The sequence below is a fragment of the Brachypodium distachyon genome, chromosome 3 (assembly GCF_000005505.3).
Source record: "Brachypodium distachyon strain Bd21 chromosome 3, Brachypodium_distachyon_v3.0, whole genome shotgun sequence".
Lineage (NCBI taxonomy): Eukaryota > Viridiplantae > Streptophyta > Magnoliopsida > Poales > Poaceae > Brachypodium > Brachypodium distachyon.
Genome location: NC_016133.3, coordinates 42028315 through 42046455, shown reverse-complemented (window position 1 = coordinate 42046455; position 18141 = coordinate 42028315). Strand labels below are relative to the sequence as shown.

The 18141-nt window shown below is 46.6% G+C and overlaps 4 protein-coding genes, 1 long non-coding RNA gene and 2 other non-coding genes across 7 annotated transcripts; 3 read left to right on the top strand and 4 right to left on the bottom strand.

The window, feature by feature from the left end:
- The first annotated feature begins 49 nt into the window (after window positions 1–49).
- LOC100823285 (nuclear receptor corepressor 2) lies at window positions 50–3947 on the top strand. The gene is made up of 3 exons (XM_003574706.4): window positions 50–924; window positions 1095–1560; window positions 2528–3947. The coding sequence occupies exons 1-3, from the start codon at window positions 557–559 to the stop codon at window positions 3563–3565; spliced, it is 1872 nt and encodes a 623-aa protein (XP_003574754.1). The 5' UTR covers window positions 50–556; the 3' UTR covers window positions 3566–3947.
- An 841-nt stretch (window positions 3948–4788) lies between these two features.
- TRNAF-GAA lies at window positions 4789–4861 on the bottom strand. The gene has a single exon. It is a non-coding gene; the product is annotated as a tRNA-Phe (tRNA).
- Window positions 4862–7594: 2733 nt separating this feature from the next.
- On the top strand, window positions 7595–8985 carry LOC100822976 (3-oxoacyl-[acyl-carrier-protein] reductase). The gene is made up of 3 exons (XM_003574705.4): window positions 7595–7978; window positions 8276–8505; window positions 8583–8985. The coding sequence occupies exons 1-3, from the start codon at window positions 7642–7644 to the stop codon at window positions 8859–8861; spliced, it is 846 nt and encodes a 281-aa protein (XP_003574753.1). The 5' UTR covers window positions 7595–7641; the 3' UTR covers window positions 8862–8985.
- Window positions 8986–9428: 443 nt separating this feature from the next.
- LOC100837279 (potassium transporter 26-like) lies at window positions 9429–13935 on the bottom strand. Its single transcript, XM_024461452.1, has 8 exons — window positions 13729–13935; window positions 13341–13575; window positions 12053–12325; window positions 11882–11932; window positions 11504–11764; window positions 11197–11249; window positions 10736–11105; window positions 9429–10412 (listed from the first exon to the last, which is right to left on the bottom strand). The coding sequence occupies exons 1-8, from the start codon at window positions 13933–13935 to the stop codon at window positions 9598–9600; spliced, it is 2265 nt and encodes a 754-aa protein (XP_024317220.1). The 3' UTR covers window positions 9429–9597.
- Window positions 13936–14342: 407 nt separating this feature from the next.
- LOC112271488 lies at window positions 14343–15123 on the bottom strand. The gene is made up of 2 exons (XR_002964559.1): window positions 14981–15123; window positions 14343–14899 (listed from the first exon to the last, which is right to left on the bottom strand). It is a non-coding gene; the product is annotated as an uncharacterized LOC112271488 (long non-coding RNA).
- LOC112272143 lies at window positions 15008–15158 on the bottom strand. Its single transcript, XR_002965838.1, has one exon. It is a non-coding gene; the product is annotated as a U4 spliceosomal RNA (small nuclear RNA).
- Window positions 15159–16187: 1029 nt separating this feature from the next.
- LOC104583731 lies at window positions 16188–16571 on the top strand. The gene has a single exon (XM_014900554.1). The coding sequence runs from the start codon at window positions 16188–16190 to the stop codon at window positions 16569–16571; it is 384 nt and encodes a 127-aa protein (XP_014756040.1).
- The last annotated feature ends 1570 nt before the right edge of the window (window positions 16572–18141 follow it).

Here is an 18141-nt window from a genome sequence, read left to right as displayed (position 1 = left end):
TCGACTGAAACTGTGTTGAGCATCGTAGAGAGTAGGATAGCCGTGGTAAAAGAATAAAAAATAAACAAAATCTAAGGACCAAAGACGGATTATTCCTTCAAATACCGGCCGGTCTGTGCCCTCACTTATTTTTCTCCCCCGGACCGTAGCCCATCTGTATTCCCCCCTTTTATTTAGGGTTTTATTTATTTTTTGCCTTCCTGTGCCGCACCCCTCCTTCCCTCTGTTCTGGCCCATCTCGCTGCCGAGCGAGCGCCCTAGGCCCCTCCCCTCGCTCGTCTTCATCCTCGCGCGAGCGCCGCCACCCCTCCCTCCTTCCGGCTCGTCCGCTGCCGACCGCCGCCACAGGCCCCTCGTTCGTCTTCCTCCTCGCGCTAGCGTCCACACCGCCGGTTGGTCTCCCCTTCGTCTCTCTCGCTCCCGACCGTTTCTCCCCGCATCGCCCCATGAACCAATTTTCTCCAATTCGTAACTGAGGCGAAAATCAAGGTAGGGCGGCAGCCCTACCTTGCCCTAACCGGGTCGGAACGATTGGGCGGGGAGGAGGACGAGGGGGATGGCGGACGGATCGAACGATCCCGACGACGCCGCGCCCGACTCGCCGGCGGCCGGCGGCGAGATCTGGGGCACGCTGGAGGAGCTCCTCCTGGCGTGCCTCGTGAACCGGCACGGCGGCGCTTGCTGGGAAAAGGTGGCAGAGGAGTTGCGGGCGCGCGTCCCCGCCGCCGCCGCGGCCGTCGCGCGGTTCACGCCCGAGAGTTGCCGCCTCCGCTTCCGCCTCATCCGCCGCAGGTTCGCCGCCGGCGACGCCGAGGCCGACGGGGAAGAACTCGTCGCCGCCGCCGCGTCGTGTATGGAGGAACTTCGAAAGCTGCGGGTCGCCGAGCTCCGCCGCGAGGTCGAGCGACATGATCTCTCGATCGGGTAAATATTCACGGCCGGAAAATGTTCAGATACTTCAAAACGCTTCTCAGCTTTGCCCGGTTCGTTCAGTCCGTGGTGTGCTCTCGCGGCCCGTCAGATGCTGATCGGTCGGTGGCTGTTTTTTCTGTAGAATATTGCTTATTTTTTACATTTTATTTTGGCATGGTCAGGGCGTTGGAATCAAAGGTGAAACGCCTCAAGGAAGAGAGGGAGAAGAGCCTCTCCGCCGTCTCCGGCGAGACAACGCCGGCGTCCGAGGAGGAGCAGGAGGAGGCCATGAACGAGTCACCCGAGGAGGCTGGCGGGGAGAACGGGGTTTCTGGCGCCGATGGGCACGCCGCGGTGGAGGATGAGGACGAGCCCGACGCGGGCGCCGTGAAGGAGGAGGAGGAGAACGCCTCCGGCGAGTCGGTGGCCGCACCCAAGGAAGCCGACGCGGAGGAGAAGGAGAGCAGCGACGTGCAGAGCTCCGCCAGCCCATCCAAGCGGCGCCTGCGGAAGGTCGGCGGCGAGGCGCTTTCCTCGTCTGCGTCCGCGCCGCTCCCCGCCGCGGAGGCCGAGCCGCTTCTCGCCTTCCTGGAGTCGGTCCGGGCCAGCAAGTCCGGCTCTGTGTTCGAGCGGCGGCTCGAGAGCCAGGTAAAAGACAAAAACCCATTCTCCTTTCTTTACCCTCTCTCGGAAAGACCATCTGCCATTTTACATTTACCACCCTATCCACATTTTCCTTACCGTACGCCCAGTAAATGCTTAATCACCTTGATTAATAAGTTAAGTAACAAATGCTTGGACACGCCCGTATCATGATGAGATCCCATTTGGGCGCTTAGCAACAATTCTGGCGAAGCACGCGACGACGTGTTAAACTATTTTTGATCAAGTGGAAGAATAAACTTCGGGTAGCACACGGTTGCTCTGCCCCCAAACTGGAACGCTCGCGTCCCATTCTCGGCTCGCGAAAACGAGACTTGGAATCTTGTTGTTCTTCGCACGGTCTCGTACTCTTGTCTCGGTCGGTGATCCTGCCACGGATCCGATCGATCTGGGCCGTCCAATTAGAGCTGCAGAATCGTGACCCTCAGGATCCCCTTTGATCCTCTTTAGTTTAACCAAATGAACTAAGATTTTAAAATAACTCAACTTTTTGAAAACTAGTTCAATTGTTTGTACTAATGAGATCAATGGATACCTAATGGTCACCGTGTTGCACAACTCGAGACAAGGGAGGTGGGGCGGCGTCCTGACAACGGGCGCGTTTCGCGTTCCTGCTGGTGGGGACCGGCGTGCAGTGTCTCTCTTCCAAGTGAATAGCGGGCCCGGTTTGTCGGCGACTTAGCCCTACCTGCCACCTGCTGCAGGATACATACAATCTACCCTTCTCTTCCGTATTGACTGCTTCTGCTCCGTATTTTTTTTTCTCCGAAAGAAACAGAAGCGGAACAAATCGTGGTCTCACATGCGCGCTGTGTTATGTCTATTTTTTCTACTGGTATACTGTACTTGTATTTGGAATCGATTCTTTCATTATTGTTTGTTCTATTTATATTCGTGGTCGTTTGTGGGCTTGTGGCTTTCTACTTATCGACCGACCGAAACGATTTCGCAGGAGTGCGGCAAGTACAGGAGCACCATCAGGTGCCACGTGGACCTGGAGATGATAAGATCCAAGCTGGAATCAGGCGGGCCCACGGCTACTACCGGGAAAGGCGGCAGCCCGTGCTACTACACATCGGCCTCCGAGTTCTACCGCGACCTGCTGCTGCTCTGCGCCAACGCGCTCGTCTTCTTCCCGCGCGGCTCGATGGAGCAAGCCGCCGCCGCCAGGACCCGCGCGCTCGTCTCCAAGCGCATCTCGGGCTCTCTCCCCGGTGGGGCTGCCGGGAAGGCTTCTGCTGCTGCTGCTGCTGCCGCGGCGGGCGGCGGCGGCTCGGCGGATGGCGGGAAGAAGCCTAAGCCGGAGGCGGAGGCCGAGGGGTCGCTCATGGAGAAGTCGACGCCGATCATGGTGAGCCGGAAGAGGAGCTCCATTGCGAAGGCCGCGGCGAATGCTGGCAAGGAGGAGAAAGTGGAGAAGGCGGACGACACTGATGAAGAGGAGGAGCAAGACGAGGAGGAAGAGGAAGACAAGAAGAAGAAGAGGGGAAGCGCCAGTGGCAGGACGCTGAGGTCGAGCAAGACCCGGGAACCTGCCATGAACGGGTCTCCGGTTGGGAGGAGGACGAGATCCAAGGGGAGCGCTGCGGCTGCCGCTGCCGAAGCGAGCAAGAAGCCTGACAAGAAGAGTGGCGGCCGCGGCAAGGCGGAGGCGGCGGGGGAAGGTGGCGTCGTCAAGAAGCGGAACGCGGTGGACTTCCTCAACCGGATGAAGCAGAGCTCGTCACAGTCGACGGAGAGGGTGTCACTGCTGGAGACGCTGAAGCTCTCGGCGACGGAGCAGACGGAGGAGAAGAAGGCCGGCAGAGGGAAGGACAATGGCAGCTCCTCCAGCTCCAGGAGGTCCGCTGCAGCTGAAACGCCGCCGTCAAGAGGGAGGAGGAACGTGGGCCGCCCCCCAAAAAGAGCTGCCGCACCTCCGTCTCCGCCGCCGCCCAAGAGGGCCAAGGCTGAGGACCGGCCGGCGACAAGGAGGCGCGGGAGGAAGTGACCGGCGAATGGGAGGCATCAGGAGGTCAGCTGTGTGTACATGTAGGGCAGTAGGAAGAAGGGTGCCTGGAGCTTGGGATTCTCCAGTGTTGTAGGGGATATCCGGAATCATTCTTGTTCTTTTTTGGCGACGGGGGAGCGTGCGTCTCTCGTCTGGTGGGAGAATCTGGGCTGGGGAAGGAAGAACTGTGTTCCCTTGGAAAACTGTTGTGTGATGTAATGTTTTGGGCTAGATCTGGGAACTTTTATATACTTAGAAGCAGGAATGAACAAAATATGAGATATTGATAGAGCAGTCGCTGTTGTGGTTTAATGTTCTGGAATCTGGACGACTGGATTGCATCCTGAAACTTTCATACTAGAAGCAAAAATGATTTGGGTGATTCAAAATGATTTTCATGTGAATTATGAAGGATTTCGATCCTTAGAAAAAGATTCCTAGTTGTTTGTGTGATTTGTAGGATTGACATGATTTTTTCCCTAAGGATTTCATTGTGCCATATTTCATGGGAAAGTTAACGTTCACTCCAATCTCTTGCAAAAATTCTTATGATTTTCTTGTGGTTCAATCAAACAAGCTTCGGTGCCAAAAAAAAAATTTGATGGGAAAAGGATTCTATTGGCTGTAATAGTTTCCCTAAGTACAGAGTTTGTCGATCCTGTCCTGCATAGGTCGCGGGATTGAATCAGCCAGAACACCAATAGACCCAACTTCCCTATCAAAATGTGCGACACTGTAGGCTAAAACATTACCCGAACGAGAGACCCAGCTAGCCTCGCAAACAGTTAGCTTTTGGTGCAAATATAGTCTCGTAGGATTCGAATTGCCATGACCTTGTAACGCTTTTTTTTTGTTCATCTTCACAATCTTGGGAATCAAAGAGACCATATAATATTTTTTGGACTAGATCTTGAAATCAAAGAGGCGATATAATATTCTGGACTTGACCTAGAAACTTCTATACCAGAAGCAGAAATGAGCGAAAGATTGTAGGCTAGTCACTTGTACTTTTCATGTCGTGTGCACAATCTCGAAACAAAGCAAACACCTGGGACATGGAATGACGGAAACATTAGTTGATTAGCATTGACGTTGACCTGTGAAACAATGCAGCATCTGGGACTTGGTTACTCCCTGTTAGCACTGACATTGACCTGTTGTCAGATGCGGCTACAGTACATATCTTGAGCAGTGCTTGCAGAAAAAAAATACAAAATTGTCTGTGCGGTGAGCGTGGATCGAACACGCGACCTTCAGATCTTCAGTCTGACGCTCTCCCAACTGAGCTATCCCCGCAACTTGTGATGTATACCAAAAACAGCTTATCATTATCAATTTTTACTCTGCCAAAACAGATATACAATAACCAGGGTATATTTGGTGTTGGGACAAGGTTTTAGTTGCCCATGAATTGATAAGTATGGATAATAGAATTGAGCCCTAGTTGGCAAAAAAACATTGGCATGAGATCTTAGCATTTCAGACGACGCCCACATATATATGCTATGATCGGTCAATCATGCTTCCCAGCCATTGGAATGATTCAATAATTATACAACACTATTGTGATTTATTTTGGATAGGGGGAGCATATAAGTGGTGGTCGGTGAAAATTAAGTTGTTTGGGAAGAAGTTTGTGCCCATTACGCGATGGAGGGCTCAAATGCCTCCCTACTCACAACATCTGCCTCCTCAAACATCTTCCAAGGTTCACAACCTAGGTTCCTTCCTTTGGGAACTACGTTTCTCCAACTTGTACGATTGGATCCAAAATCATGACCTACGCGAGTCGTCACGACTCAAAAGGGTAGTTTGAAAAGAATTTTTTTTCTTCCTTTCGTCAAGTCTATTACTCGCCTTCAAGTTTGAAATGGGCACTCGTCAGCTTTCATGTTAGATGTAATTTGGAACCGATGACGATAAAATGTTGTCCCAATTTTCTTTCTTATTCTCCCACTACTTACTTCCATTTTTTTTGGTGGCATTGGCCCGGGCCTCCCTTTAATTATCCTTGCCTTTTCTACATCGGTTGTGATGAGCTCGCGACTCCTGCTTGTCCATCGTGTATTTAATTTTATTCACATGAAATAAGGACCACAACCTATATTAGTGTTTATGTATGTTGGTAAACAACTACGTTTAATGCATATTTTGTTCAGAAGTACTTCATGAAACCTATGCTGTGAAATATTTGAAAACTGTTTCCTTGGTCATCGACATTGAACATTTTTTAGAGGTGATATGAACTAAACATGGCATAGGAAAAATAAAAAAGATGATTAATTAATTTGGGACTAACTAGTGATGCAATTGTTAGTAATTTGCAGTGATTCGACTAAACCTTTGAGGCATCAATTTGATTACATGGATGGTGAAGGTCATTGATTCACCAATATCATACTTTATATAGCAAGTATAGATGGCGATCCAATTCAAAACAAGTGGCTACTATGTATTTTGCTTTGCTACTATTAAGTTTTTGTCCTGCCACCGATCGACGAGGAATGTTTTCATGTTTTTACAACTATAAGCCACCTTCGACGTAAAGTGATCACTTTGATCAACAAATTATTTCTTTCTACATCTCACCAAATGTGGACAAGACACGAAACTTACCCTAAACCCTAAAAGGATCAGATCAACTGTAGCGCCCTGGCTTGCTAGAGCTACGTTAGAGGAACCGCTTTCGATAGCAATGTTACATTTCTTTTTACACATCCCGCGCTTACCAGTCTCGTGATGGGTATTCATCACTTTCACCATAACTTCTCCAGATAAGCACTCGCAGCGGTTCGTGCTAACCCGCTCGAGCCACGTCGAACACTCCCTATCTCCTTTCTAGCTCACTCTAATATGGATCAAATGTGCAGGAACAACGTGTGCATAGTTCTAACACGGGTTCACCTTGCCGGGATCAGGGGCATATTCAAAATGTAGTTTGAAGTGTCAAATCAGATTGTAATATCTAAGTCGAGTGTAGTTATTATCATGAAATATGGTGACAGCTGACATTCATAAATACCTAGTGCAAAACAGAATTAACAAATTTAGCTTAGATTTAGGTCATCTCCGTGGGGCTCTTAAAGTGCGCGTTAGGGTCAGAATCCCACTTGCTTAGCTTGTCTAGGATTTATTCTCGACCCAAGAGCTGATGTTGATGCTTAACTTAGAGTTCGACGCTAAAATAAACTATTAATGTTTTTAAATTGTATAAACGCTCTTGAATGATAGTTTACACTGTAAAATGTGACACTTAGGTAAGCACTAGCTTGTATTCTCTTTTTTAGACGTCTACTTAAGAATTCTTATCCCCACCGCAGGAGTAGCGTGTTTCGGCGGTCACCGCTATCACCCAAACCCTAGCCTAAGTTCACAAATGGAAAAGTAGACGAGCACCGTAGTAGGTCGGGTTAAACCGCCTTGACCATGTCAGAATGCCACTCTTCCCCTTTTGACTCCACTTCCGACATGGATCAAATATCTCATATGTCACTTAGTATTGATATGGGATATGGGTTCGCCTTGCCGGGATTAATGTCATTTAAAATGTCAAATTAAATTTTCAAAGACTCGTAGATATCTGCCACCTATGTTTCAATATACAAGGTTTATATACATCTCTAAGTCTAACCAATGTAATCTGAGTTTTATATCACAAAAATTATATATTTAGAAATATCAAATGTTCTATTTTTTTAATGGTATGATTTTTGCAATATATAATTTATATTATAGTTCCTTCAAAAAGAAATTATATTATATTCTCTCTGATTCTAAATTCTTGACTCAAATTTGTCCAAACATGGATGTATCTATTCTTAAAAAGTGTCTACATACATGTCATATTTCTATAACAATTTAGGATCGGAGGAAGTATTTGTTAAATTAGCGATCTACAGATAATGTGTAGTCCTTGTACATTGAAACGGAGGTACTGCAAAACGGAAATTTTAACTCTAAAATTTCGAAGTCAACAGGTGAATTCAACCCGTTGTCCACTCCCCACCGCTAGAGCAGAGTGTTTTAACCGACGCTGTGGCAAGCCCAACTCACTACACTTTCCCCATTCCCCAGCGATGGCGTCGTCGCGGCCGGAGACGGCGGTCGGAGCGCCGTGGAGCAGACTTGAGGGGCAGGTGGTTCTGGTGACGGGCGCCTCCTCCGGCCTCGGCCGCGAGTTCTGCCTCGACCTGGCGCGCGCCGGCTGCCGGGTCGTCGCCGCCGCGCGCCGCGCCGACCGCCTCCGCTCGCTCTGCGACGAGATCAACGCGGCGGCGGACGCCCACGGGACCCGTGCGGTGGCCGTCGAGATCGACGTCGCCGCCGGAGGGTCGGCGGCCGAGGCGGCGGTGCAGAGGGCCTGGGACGCCTTCGGCCGCATCGACGTCTTGATCAACAACGCTGGTATCCGAGGTAACTAATTTGCTCGATGGGGCGTGATTCATCGCGTCAACCTTAATCTATTGATTTCATGAATTAAAGCTCAACCTTGATCTGTTGATTTCATGTTTCCGGGATCGAATTTTATCCCCAAATGAAAATAGTTGCCCAGTTAAGCTCAAATGTGCACTTATTTTGGCCCATAGCAAAATTACTAGCGTGATCTTAGCAGAAAGTGTTTATATGTCTCAGAATGGGGAAAATACCGTGTTCCCTAACCTAGTACATGTGGGCAAAAATGGCATGTAAGAGCGTCTCTGAATACTGCAGGAGGTGTCTATTCCGCACTTGATTGGCCTGAGGACGAATGGGATAAACTCATGAAGACGAACCTTACCGGATTATGGCTCGTCGCCAAGCACATATGTAGACGCATGCATGAATCCAAGATAAAGGGTTCGGTAATTAACATTTCCTCGGTTGCTGGTCTTAACCGTGGCCATCTGCCTGGCTCCATTGGATATACATCTTCCAAGTCCGCTGTGCATTATGCCACAAAGGTAGGGTGCTCATTCCTCATGATATATGTGTTTCATGCTTGTGTTTGTAACAAGCTATATTTGGTGTGTTTCTGCAGCTATTGGCTTTGGAGTTAGGAGCATATGGCATTAGAGTGAACTCAATCGCACCTGGAATCTTCCAGTCGGAGATAACCGCCCCTCTGTTGCAAAAGAAATGGCTGAAGACTGTTGTTTCAAAGATCGTGCCACTTAAGACACATGGCACTACTGATCCAGCATTGACATCGCTGGTTCGTTTTCTGATCCATGAAACATCATCATATGTAACTGGCAACATCTTCATTGTAGATTCAGGTGTCACCCTACCTGGTGTTCCAATATTCTCCTCTTTGTAATCTTCATTATATTACTAGGGCTAAGGTGTATATGATTGCAACGAACAATTGAAATTCAATGAGGATGTGATCGTCCTGTACAATTTGCTTCTAATAATCGTGACCAGTTATTTCTTTTCCGTTAGTGATTTTCAGACGTACCCTGCCACCAGGATGTTTATTTGGAGCATCACCACTATTGATCTGGCGAAAACAGTATACTCTCATAGCTACTTCTAACTATTAATGGCACAACATTGTTAGCTGTAAAAACATTTTCCTTGGAACATCAGTTATTTTTAGTGCTATGCAAGTCATTATGGCGGCCCAAGAATGCACATGTTCTGCAGGCTAGGGAACTGTGGACTACACAGGCAGTTACAATACTAAAACTAAAGGACAATGGGCTATCTAGAATGCTTATAAATGGTTTTGCATGTTCGAAAATAATAACACTAATGCAGAAGAATTCATTGCCTGGCAGTTTAGCAATCCGACTAACATTTGACAATTGAATGGGAGTTCACAATATTTCAAACAACTAATATCACATGGTTGATTGAAGACCTCCCTAGAAAACCAGCGAAATAAATAGAAACTCATAAACTTGGGTAGAGTTTATAGTTTGACCCAGATAGCTTTTAGAAAATATCAAAATGACAATTCTGCTAATGTTACATATTGAAAACACATCCAGATTCTGTGCAAATGCATTCCTAAAATATAATGGACCATTTCAACCTGCAAGTTGCCTTCCTCAGATCTCATATAGCATCCCAACCTGTAAGGCTTTACCATGAGCTATCTTCAGACTGGACATGTTGGACCTGAAGTTCTTTTGCAGGAACCTGTAAAGTTCATTGACAACGAAGCGCTTGAAGCAATTATGCTTGGCGCTCATCTTTAGAATAGTCCTTCCAAGCACAAAGGTTGTTTCATTTGTGAAAGCTGAATCAAGCAGTGCAATCTCATGATCGTTCTCAGCTATTTTCTTGAGGGATGCCACAACTAATACAACAAAGTTATCATCATCAATGTTGTGGTTGTCCATATAGCCATATTGGAGTATGCACCTGTAAACACCGACATGGTCTAGTTTGTCTACAAGGAAGCGCTCTTCAGGGAGGACAGATCTCACTGGAAGAATCCTCACAGTAACAAACACCATCACTTCACGGACGGAAACCACATGTTGAACATAATGGCGCACAATTGGTGGGATGCCATTCATCAAGTCTGTGCAGAAGATGCATATTCCAGGTACGCGGCTTCTAACTGTTACTCTTTTAGTGAATTCCGGCGTATCCATTGAGTTGGCTGCTTCATATTCATTCTTCTTCTTTCTTCCATATGTCCAAGAAAGTGTAATTGTAAGGAAGAATATAGCAATTGCAAATGGAAACCATCCACCTTGTATGATCTTGTTTAGGAGGGAGGTCATGTAAATGCCTTCTATGGAAAAGAAGACCGTGAAAAATAGACAAACTACTAGAATGTCAGTTTGCCAGACTATAACCATGACAATTGTCATCAGGGTTGTTGTAAAAAGCATAACCCATATCACTGCCGTCCCTGAAAACAGAAAGAAAGAACTTCCAATCAGTTGGCAAATAATGCATGTCAATTGTGTGCATTATTGGTATTACATCTATTCAAATGGAGAAATGTTGCCCTTCTAGTTTCTAGCAAGGCTACTTTTTGTGTGCAATTACCCAATTGTGTTTTAAGAACCAAAGTACCAAACGACAATCAGGTACATCGTAATGGTAATATTGCTAATGTTATTGATGTGCTTTGATCCAACTTAGTCATAACTCCTCATATGAATAGAAACCTCACATATGATGAGGAAATATGAAAATAAGAAATAACATGAGCTAGCACTAGATTCTCACCAAAGGCTTGCCCAATCTCTGGCCCCCCTCGAAAGCCAACAGTAACCAGGACGCTTAAGATCGCCAAGAAGATGTTGATCTCTGGAGAGTAAACTTGGCCTTCATACTTCTCCGAGGTATGCTTCATGGTAACCCTTGGAAAACAACCTAAAGCAATTGATTGTCGAATGATGGAGAAACTGGCTGATATTAATGCCTGGCTTGCAACAATAGCAGCCAAAGTAGCTACGATAAACATGGGCCAAAATATGGGCTCTGGAGTGCTACTGTAAAATGTGGTGCTGAGCATAGAAGGGTTCTTGATCAAAAATGCCGCCTGGCCAGAATATGCAAGGACCATTGATGGAAGTACTACTGCTGAAAATGCCATCTGCCGCGGGGGGGTGGGAGGGGGATAATTAGTACTTATACTTATTTATTATGTCAAAGAAAATGATCATTTACCCAAAAAGATCATTTACCTGAATTGATGACTTGTTGAAATGACCCAAGTCAGCAAACATAGCTTCAGCACCTGATTATAATCACAAGTATTCATATTAGGAGATGTTAAGTTACTGAAAAGAAACTACTCCCTCCGTCCAATATTAATTGTCGAAATATTACATGTATCTAGACGTTTTTTAGGCATGGATACATCCATATTTTGACAAATTTGAGACAGCTAATATGGGACGGAGGGAGTAGATAAATTTAAATGTGAAGTAAAACCAGGAAGTCAAATGTTATTTTATATATTATATTCAATCTTCAAAGCTATAATTTCACCTGTTATGCATAGAACAACTGCTCCAAGTTGCTCCCAGCCTGCTCTTTTGTTCCTCATGAAGAAAGTTATTATGTAATGTGGTGATATTGCTTTCAGAACTGGTGGATAATACTTGATAATATTGTATAGTCCAATGACTGAAACAGATGCAAACCACAAGAGCATAATAGGAGAGAAAGCGAAGCTGACTTTGCTTGTCCCATATTTTTCGAAAAAGAAAAGAATGATCAAGATAATCACAGATAGAATGACGACATGCTCTGCAACAAGCAAACATGTTGTTAGTGTTTTGCCTTGCCTTGTACAGTACAATGGCGCAAGGTACTACGAGTAGAAATGTCAGGTATAAAATAAGAAAATAAATAACCAGCTGTTACCTTGTGTTATGTTAGAAGATCTTGATTGGATTCCTTGAACAGCCGACAGGACTGAATATATATATTGTATACAAAAAGAAACATATAGACAATCAGATGAGATTTCAAATTACATTACCAAGGGCTCTTGAAGTGGCTAATAAGAACAAAACATTTGGACAGAAAATGTACCTGAGATGGCTGGAGTGAGGGCACCATCACCCATCACCATGGATGTCGCACACAAAACGATGCCGGTGATGATTACCTGGGCTGCCGTGCTTCTTTCCAAGAACTCCAGCATCTTAGATGGCAACTTGCTCTTCTTACTGTGGTACTTCAGATTGACATCAGATTCCAACTGTGTGACTGGCACTGGCATGTTTCCCTTGAAATTCACATGTTGACGCAAGAGCGAGTACAGGGCAAAGGTACCACCTTCACACAGTAAGAGGATTAAGTACGCTCCAAAATCTAAGTGCAACAAACTACAATAGTTTTTGACAGGTAAATCTTGGGTCATATGGTAGATAAAGAATTAAATGATGGTGGAAGAATTTTCTAAGCTATTATTTCTTGTGATACTTGCCACAGGTGACAGGTAATGGATTTACCATTGCACATTACTCATTTCTGTTTTTCCTCTCTTCCTATTTTTTTTCTAATTCTAGTTCAATTTTTCCTAACTAATAGCTACTGAGGAAGAAAGAAAATCAGGATTTGTAGTACATACAAGTAGAGGTGAGTAAGGTTCATGTGTGTAAATGATATTTTTTTAGTCGTCTCATTTTCATCTGAACTGTCACTCGTTATCTGTATTCCTGATTTGCTATCTCTTTCAGATCTGTTGCTAGTGGTAAAAGATTTGGACCTTCATATTTAGTTTTGTTGCTGGTGATGTTGCTCCCCTCAATACTTGTTACCGAGTGAAACGGTATATCATTTGTGGTCTTTTTGACTTCTAGAATAAGTTTCTTACATCCATATTCTCTACATCTAGGTTTCTGCTGATCTTCTGATACTGGCCATTCTCTTGCAAAGTTGCACTAGATAAATATTATGATATTATGACAGGCGAATGAAAAAAAACTGCAAGTTTCACTGGAAAACCTGCTTTTATCTAAGACATATATCATATCATTTCAGGTTTTGCAATGATGCGGTGTTACCTTTAGGTTGACAATAGGATCAGTTTAACGGTTAAAATGAAACAGATCAAATGGCAACCTACATTCATAAGTATTTTGACCGTAGCCTAAAGATGCACATTGATCTTAACGATAATTTCTCTTCCATGTTCTAACAAAAGCACGATTCGTTTTTTTAACCAATCTAGCACCAGAAACTGGTGAAAATACCAAGATCCAGAAAGTATTGGTAAGGAGACAGAAAATCCCAGTAGTAAATTCATGAACCAAAAGGTGATCAACTAGGAAAGAAATTAGAAGGAAGATTAATTTGAGGCAGGCAGTTAATTGACTAATAATAACACCTTCTCCATGGTCGTCTGCATGGAGCACGATGAAGGTGTACTTGACGAAGGCGATCGAGACGAGCGTCCAGAGGATGAGGCTGAGAAGGCCGAGGAAGTCGTCCTTGGAGGGGTCCTCCAGCTTCACCGTCGAGAACACGTAGAGCGGCGACGTCCCGAGGTCGCCGTACACGATCCCCAGCGACTGGTACGCCAGCCCCAGCGCCTGGAACCACGTAAACTCCTGCACGCACGCACGCACGCACGAATCAATCAACAATTAACAGATCGTGCGCCTCTCAGGGGAAGTAAATGGCATTCTCATCGTCTCATCTGTGAATATATGCAGGAATCAAGAGTGGCCTTAAGATCTTGGTCTCCGGTCTCAATTACGTACCTGGGGCTTGCGGTGCGCCATCTTGTAGGACTGGCTGAAGGTGCGGCGCGACTTGCCGGCGGCATTGGCGTCGTCGTCGTCGTCTTCGTTGCCGGTGGCGGTGGAGCTCCGCTCGTCGACGGCGGCGACGGCCGAGGCGCTGAGCTGGACCACGACGTCGTCGCCGGCTGCCGGCGGCTGGTGCTGGTGCTGGTGCTCCTGCTCCATGATCGCGCCGAGCCACGAGCCGGCCACAGCCTCCGCCACGATGGTATCGACAATATCGGTGAGCAGTTCGTTTGTTAAGTTAGTTCTTCCACCGGGGGGTTTAATAAAGCCGGGGACGCTCCGCAGTGCAGAGGGGGCGGATCTCACATTCTCAACGGGGTTTTAGGAGGGTTAATTGGTTAGTCAGTTAGCTGATTCCGCGTAGTCTAGTGATATTTTCAGTCGTAACAGCTGCGAAGCCGCGGGTTGTTAGACGACGCAGCCGCCAGCCAGGAGATGTGTTGCAGGGGTTTAGGCCGGGTCTTTAGTTTGCTCCACATTGGTGGTGTGCGTGCGCCTCCGTGATGATGCATAAATGTTTTTCTTTTAGAAATCTCAGGTACAACTTAGCCGTGTTTCGCATATTCTTTTCGACAAAGAGTAATATATTAATATCAAGTGCACCCAGCCTCTTGCACCAACACACTGAGAAGAGCAAAAGCCAGACAATGAGGATGCACAGGTCCAAAAAATTAAAAAAGAAAAGAAAATAAATGACCAAAAAAAATAAGGACCAAAGAGTATGACGAGTTGACGAAACACAACAACCACCAAAATCACCCCTAAGGCATCCCCTAAAAAACAAGAGAGGTTCTTCAAAGGTGACCCTTCTATGAAGGGAAACGACGTCTGATCGTCGTTATCGTCGTTGCAACCAGATCCAACCGCTAGGACGAGATCAAGGCTTTTTACCCAGGTACAGCAATGAAGGTCAGACCTTGAGTAATTCACTCTGGGACTCAAGACCGGTAAACCGAAGCTTGGAGCGACGGAGCATCGCTGGTCAATACCGGTACTTGGAGAGTACACCAAACCGAAGCTTGGAGGATCGCGATTGACCAACGACAGAGCTAGGAAAATTTAGGCAGTCGATTTCATACAAAAACCTACAGTTCTATCAGGCTAACATTTCGTTTAATGATGCCTGTAATCAACAAAATTAAGAAAACGTTATTTTGAACTTAGTTGAAAATACTGTAGTAATGAAAAAGTGGTGCGTGGTTACCAAAAAGAGTTTGAATTTGATTTGTAGGGCCTTGCCCTCTCCGAAGAAAGGGAGCCCTTCCAGAAATTCTCAGTGGCCCCGGAGGGCCAAAGAGGGGGTTTGGAAATAGTTTTCAACCAGCAATTGACGCGCCTCGGTATAACCTCACTAGCTGCGTCATTGCCCCAAGCGCAAAGATGACTTCTCCGTCGCGCCCGCCTCCCCTCTTTATACCCGCCTCCTCCTGCCCCTCCTCTCCCCCTGGCCGAGGTGGGACAAAACTCACGTACGCAACAACTCAAGCGAACAACCGACCCGAGAAATCAAATCAAACCGGTCACGCAGTTCCCACGGCTCATGGGCCGCACACCCCGGATGGGCCCATAACTTACTTTCGCGAGAGGCCCGGCACACGTGGGCCGGTGCGAGTGAGTTTTTTTTTTCTCGACTACGTTTCTTTTTGACAGAGGATAGAACAGAGTTTCTTTTCTTCTACTGATCAGTGAGTGAGTGTCTACGCAAAAGATGTGTTGTTCAGCTGGGCGGCTGGTGGCCGATGGAGTGATGGCGAAGCCATGACGCGCGCACGGTCGAGCTGCGTCCCTTCCTTTTCGTGTGTTGGAAGCGATCGGACACTGCCACACTGGCTGCACAGCACAGGTGGTTGTCGGAAGTCCGGTGAGGTTGCTGGGGACTGAGGAGGGAGCTTTTGCGATGGATGACATAGGACCTCTCTCACTCTGGTCTCGATCTCTCTGCAGAACAGTGGCCTCGACGCCTCGTAATCCCATTCCCCTCCTCTGTCTGCTGCCGCCGCTTGGTGATTGCCACTAGCTCTCAGCTGCTGCTGGTGCTGGCAATATATCAACGCCCACCAACCTGAAGATTCACCACGTACGCGCACCATCTCCATCCATCCGTCGCCTTTGCATTCCCCTCTCGGCCGGCCGGCCAGTCGGTTTCTAATCAGGAGATCGAGTGGGGTTGGAGAGGTCAGCTCATGTTCTTGTGATCTTGTTTTTGTACAGGTACTTCTCGTTCTTTCTGTCCCCCTGTTCGTGCTCTTTGATTGATCGGGTTTTTTTTTTGCGTGTGATTGTTCGTTGCCTTGCTCTTTGTTCCTGCTTCTGCTTGAGGTCCCTCATGATCTTTGTGCTTCAGTGTCCTCCCCAGCTGATCTCGATGAGATCTCTTGACTTGATTTCTTGCAGCTCTAGCGACGGATCACATGGGTAGGCCTAGAGGGAAGGGCAAGAAACCAGCTGCTGAATTCCTGAGCAACGATGACGATGGCGGCGGCGAGGAGCCGGCTCCGACGACCGAAGAGAGGAGTGGAAGGCTTCGGGAGCATGACGCCGGCGAAGTGGACGATATCGCCAAGGTTGAGGAGGACATGGACGGCGATCCCAATAGCACGGCTAAGACTGAGAGTAAAGGAGGAACGAAGAGGCCACGGCGGCGGCGTGTGAAGCGAAGCTCCGCCTTGGCTGAGGGCGAAGAAAAGGATGGCGATCGTGTAAGAGTGAAAGTGGAGGGATTCCGGCGAACAGGAAGCCGACGGAAGAGCACTCCCCGGCGAGCAGCCGAGGCAGGGGTGGAATGTGTTGAGTGAAACATGTATGCTACAGGTACGGGTGCCATTTTTATTTACTTTTTCGGTACACAATCCGTTTCTATTTATAAGATATTCAAGCTTTGCCACACGTTTAAATTTCTTAAATTTTGATCAAATTTATAAAAAATAATAATTTGAACAATATGTTATGACGGATTTTACAAGAGTAATTTAGAATTTTACAAATCCCCTACTTAGTTTTATTAAATTCATCATACTCCGTACCACTCACTCCGTTCTATAATTCTTGTCGAAATATTACATGTATCTAGAGAATTTTTAGAAATAAATACATCCATTTTTTTATCAAATTTGAGACAAGAATTATGTAAAGGAGTGAGTACTACTTAATATGTGCCAAACTTTTATCTGGTTAAGAAAACTTCAACGTTTCTTGGTAGGAAGCGATGGCAACTATTGCCCCATTTTCCCAAACAAACAAGCCAAAAAACACGGACAACTCGGGCGCATAATCATTAAACTATGTTAATTCCTATCAACCTGCTTTAACTTCTACTCGCTCGACCAAATTCGGACACCGATCATGTATTTCTTTTAATTTGATCAAACTTGGCATAATGATTAATATGATAGAATTAATCACAAAAGTTGAAGTGCGGAGGGACAGGCAACGGATGAAGAACACTAGTGCTGTTTCACACATGATGAGATGCAGGCTGGTTGACGATCGGTCCAGCGATGAGAATGTGAGATCACAAGAGGTCATAGAGGTGATATGTAACGGGTATTAGGCATTTAAGTTTTATCATGGATTTCGGGTTAGACCAAACCGGAAGGCTAAATAGTAGTAGCAAGATACGTGGAAATTCGCATTGTATGAAAATTCTATTTTGATCATATTCCACCGAAATAAACCGTATCATCTCGATTTCTGCGCGGGGGAGGGGGCATCTGTTTATGACAACGATAAAGTAAGCTATGTATTTTTGTGGATTGGCCCTCCCTAATAGCAGTATTTGTTTTTCAAGCCCACCTTATATTATTTTTCTGACTCCACCCCTGCCTGTGGCCCATTGCAGCCTTGGTCACACTGGGCCTCTTCTCCGGTTCTAGCACGACCACAGACACCCGACCTTGCTGCCCGAACCAAGCCCAGCCCGTTTACGTGCATCTACCATCCACGACCTCGATCAACCCGATTCGATCTTTCGCTAAAAAAAAAAAACGATCCGATCTTCTTGTTCTTCCACAGTACTCCAATCGAACAGCTCGCCTTGCCTGGCGGTCGACAGCAGGGCACGCACGTACAATACGTAGGTACGTACGCTGCGACGACCCGACGCTGGCAGGAGAAGAAGTACTCCGTAAGAAATCTCGATATCTAGCGACCGGGGAACAAAATCTAAAGCTCTCCTTTTGTGCTCGTGACGTCCGATCACGGCGGCAGTGGCCAATGCACGAAGAGCAGCCACTGTCGCAGTGTCCTAGCTCTAGCTACTTGCCTAGCTCTAGCTAGCTAGGCAGGCCCGAGAGGGGAAAGAAAAAAAAAGCTGCCTTTGTCCGGCCCGGGCTCCCCCCGAAATCGCCCATCAATCTCTCCGTGAAT

Coding starts and splice junctions, on each gene's coding strand:
- LOC100823285 (XM_003574706.4), top strand. CDS start 557: ATGGCGGACGGATCGAACGATCCCGACGACGCCGCGCCCGACTCGCCG. Junction 925..1,094: donor CGACATGATCTCTCGATCGG/GTAAATATTCAC, acceptor TGGCATGGTCAG/GGCGTTGGAATCAAAGGTGA. Junction 1,561..2,527: donor AGCGGCGGCTCGAGAGCCAG/GTAAAAGACAAA, acceptor ACGATTTCGCAG/GAGTGCGGCAAGTACAGGAG.
- LOC100822976 (XM_003574705.4), top strand. CDS start 7,642: ATGGCGTCGTCGCGGCCGGAGACGGCGGTCGGAGCGCCGTGGAGCAGA. Junction 7,979..8,275: donor CAACAACGCTGGTATCCGAG/GTAACTAATTTG, acceptor TGAATACTGCAG/GAGGTGTCTATTCCGCACTT. Junction 8,506..8,582: donor CTGTGCATTATGCCACAAAG/GTAGGGTGCTCA, acceptor GTGTTTCTGCAG/CTATTGGCTTTGGAGTTAGG.
- LOC100837279 (XM_024461452.1), bottom strand. CDS start 13,935: ATGGAGCAGGAGCACCAGCACCAGCACCAGCCGCCGGCAGCCGGCGAC. Junction 12,326..13,340: donor TGGAGAAGGTGTTATTATTA/GTCAATTAACTG, acceptor TAGATTTTGGAG/CGTACTTAATCCTCTTACTG. Junction 11,765..11,881: donor ATCTTCTAACATAACACAAG/GTAACAGCTGGT, acceptor TGCTTGTTGCAG/AGCATGTCGTCATTCTATCT.
- LOC104583731 (XM_014900554.1), top strand. CDS start 16,188: ATGGGTAGGCCTAGAGGGAAGGGCAAGAAACCAGCTGCTGAATTCCTG.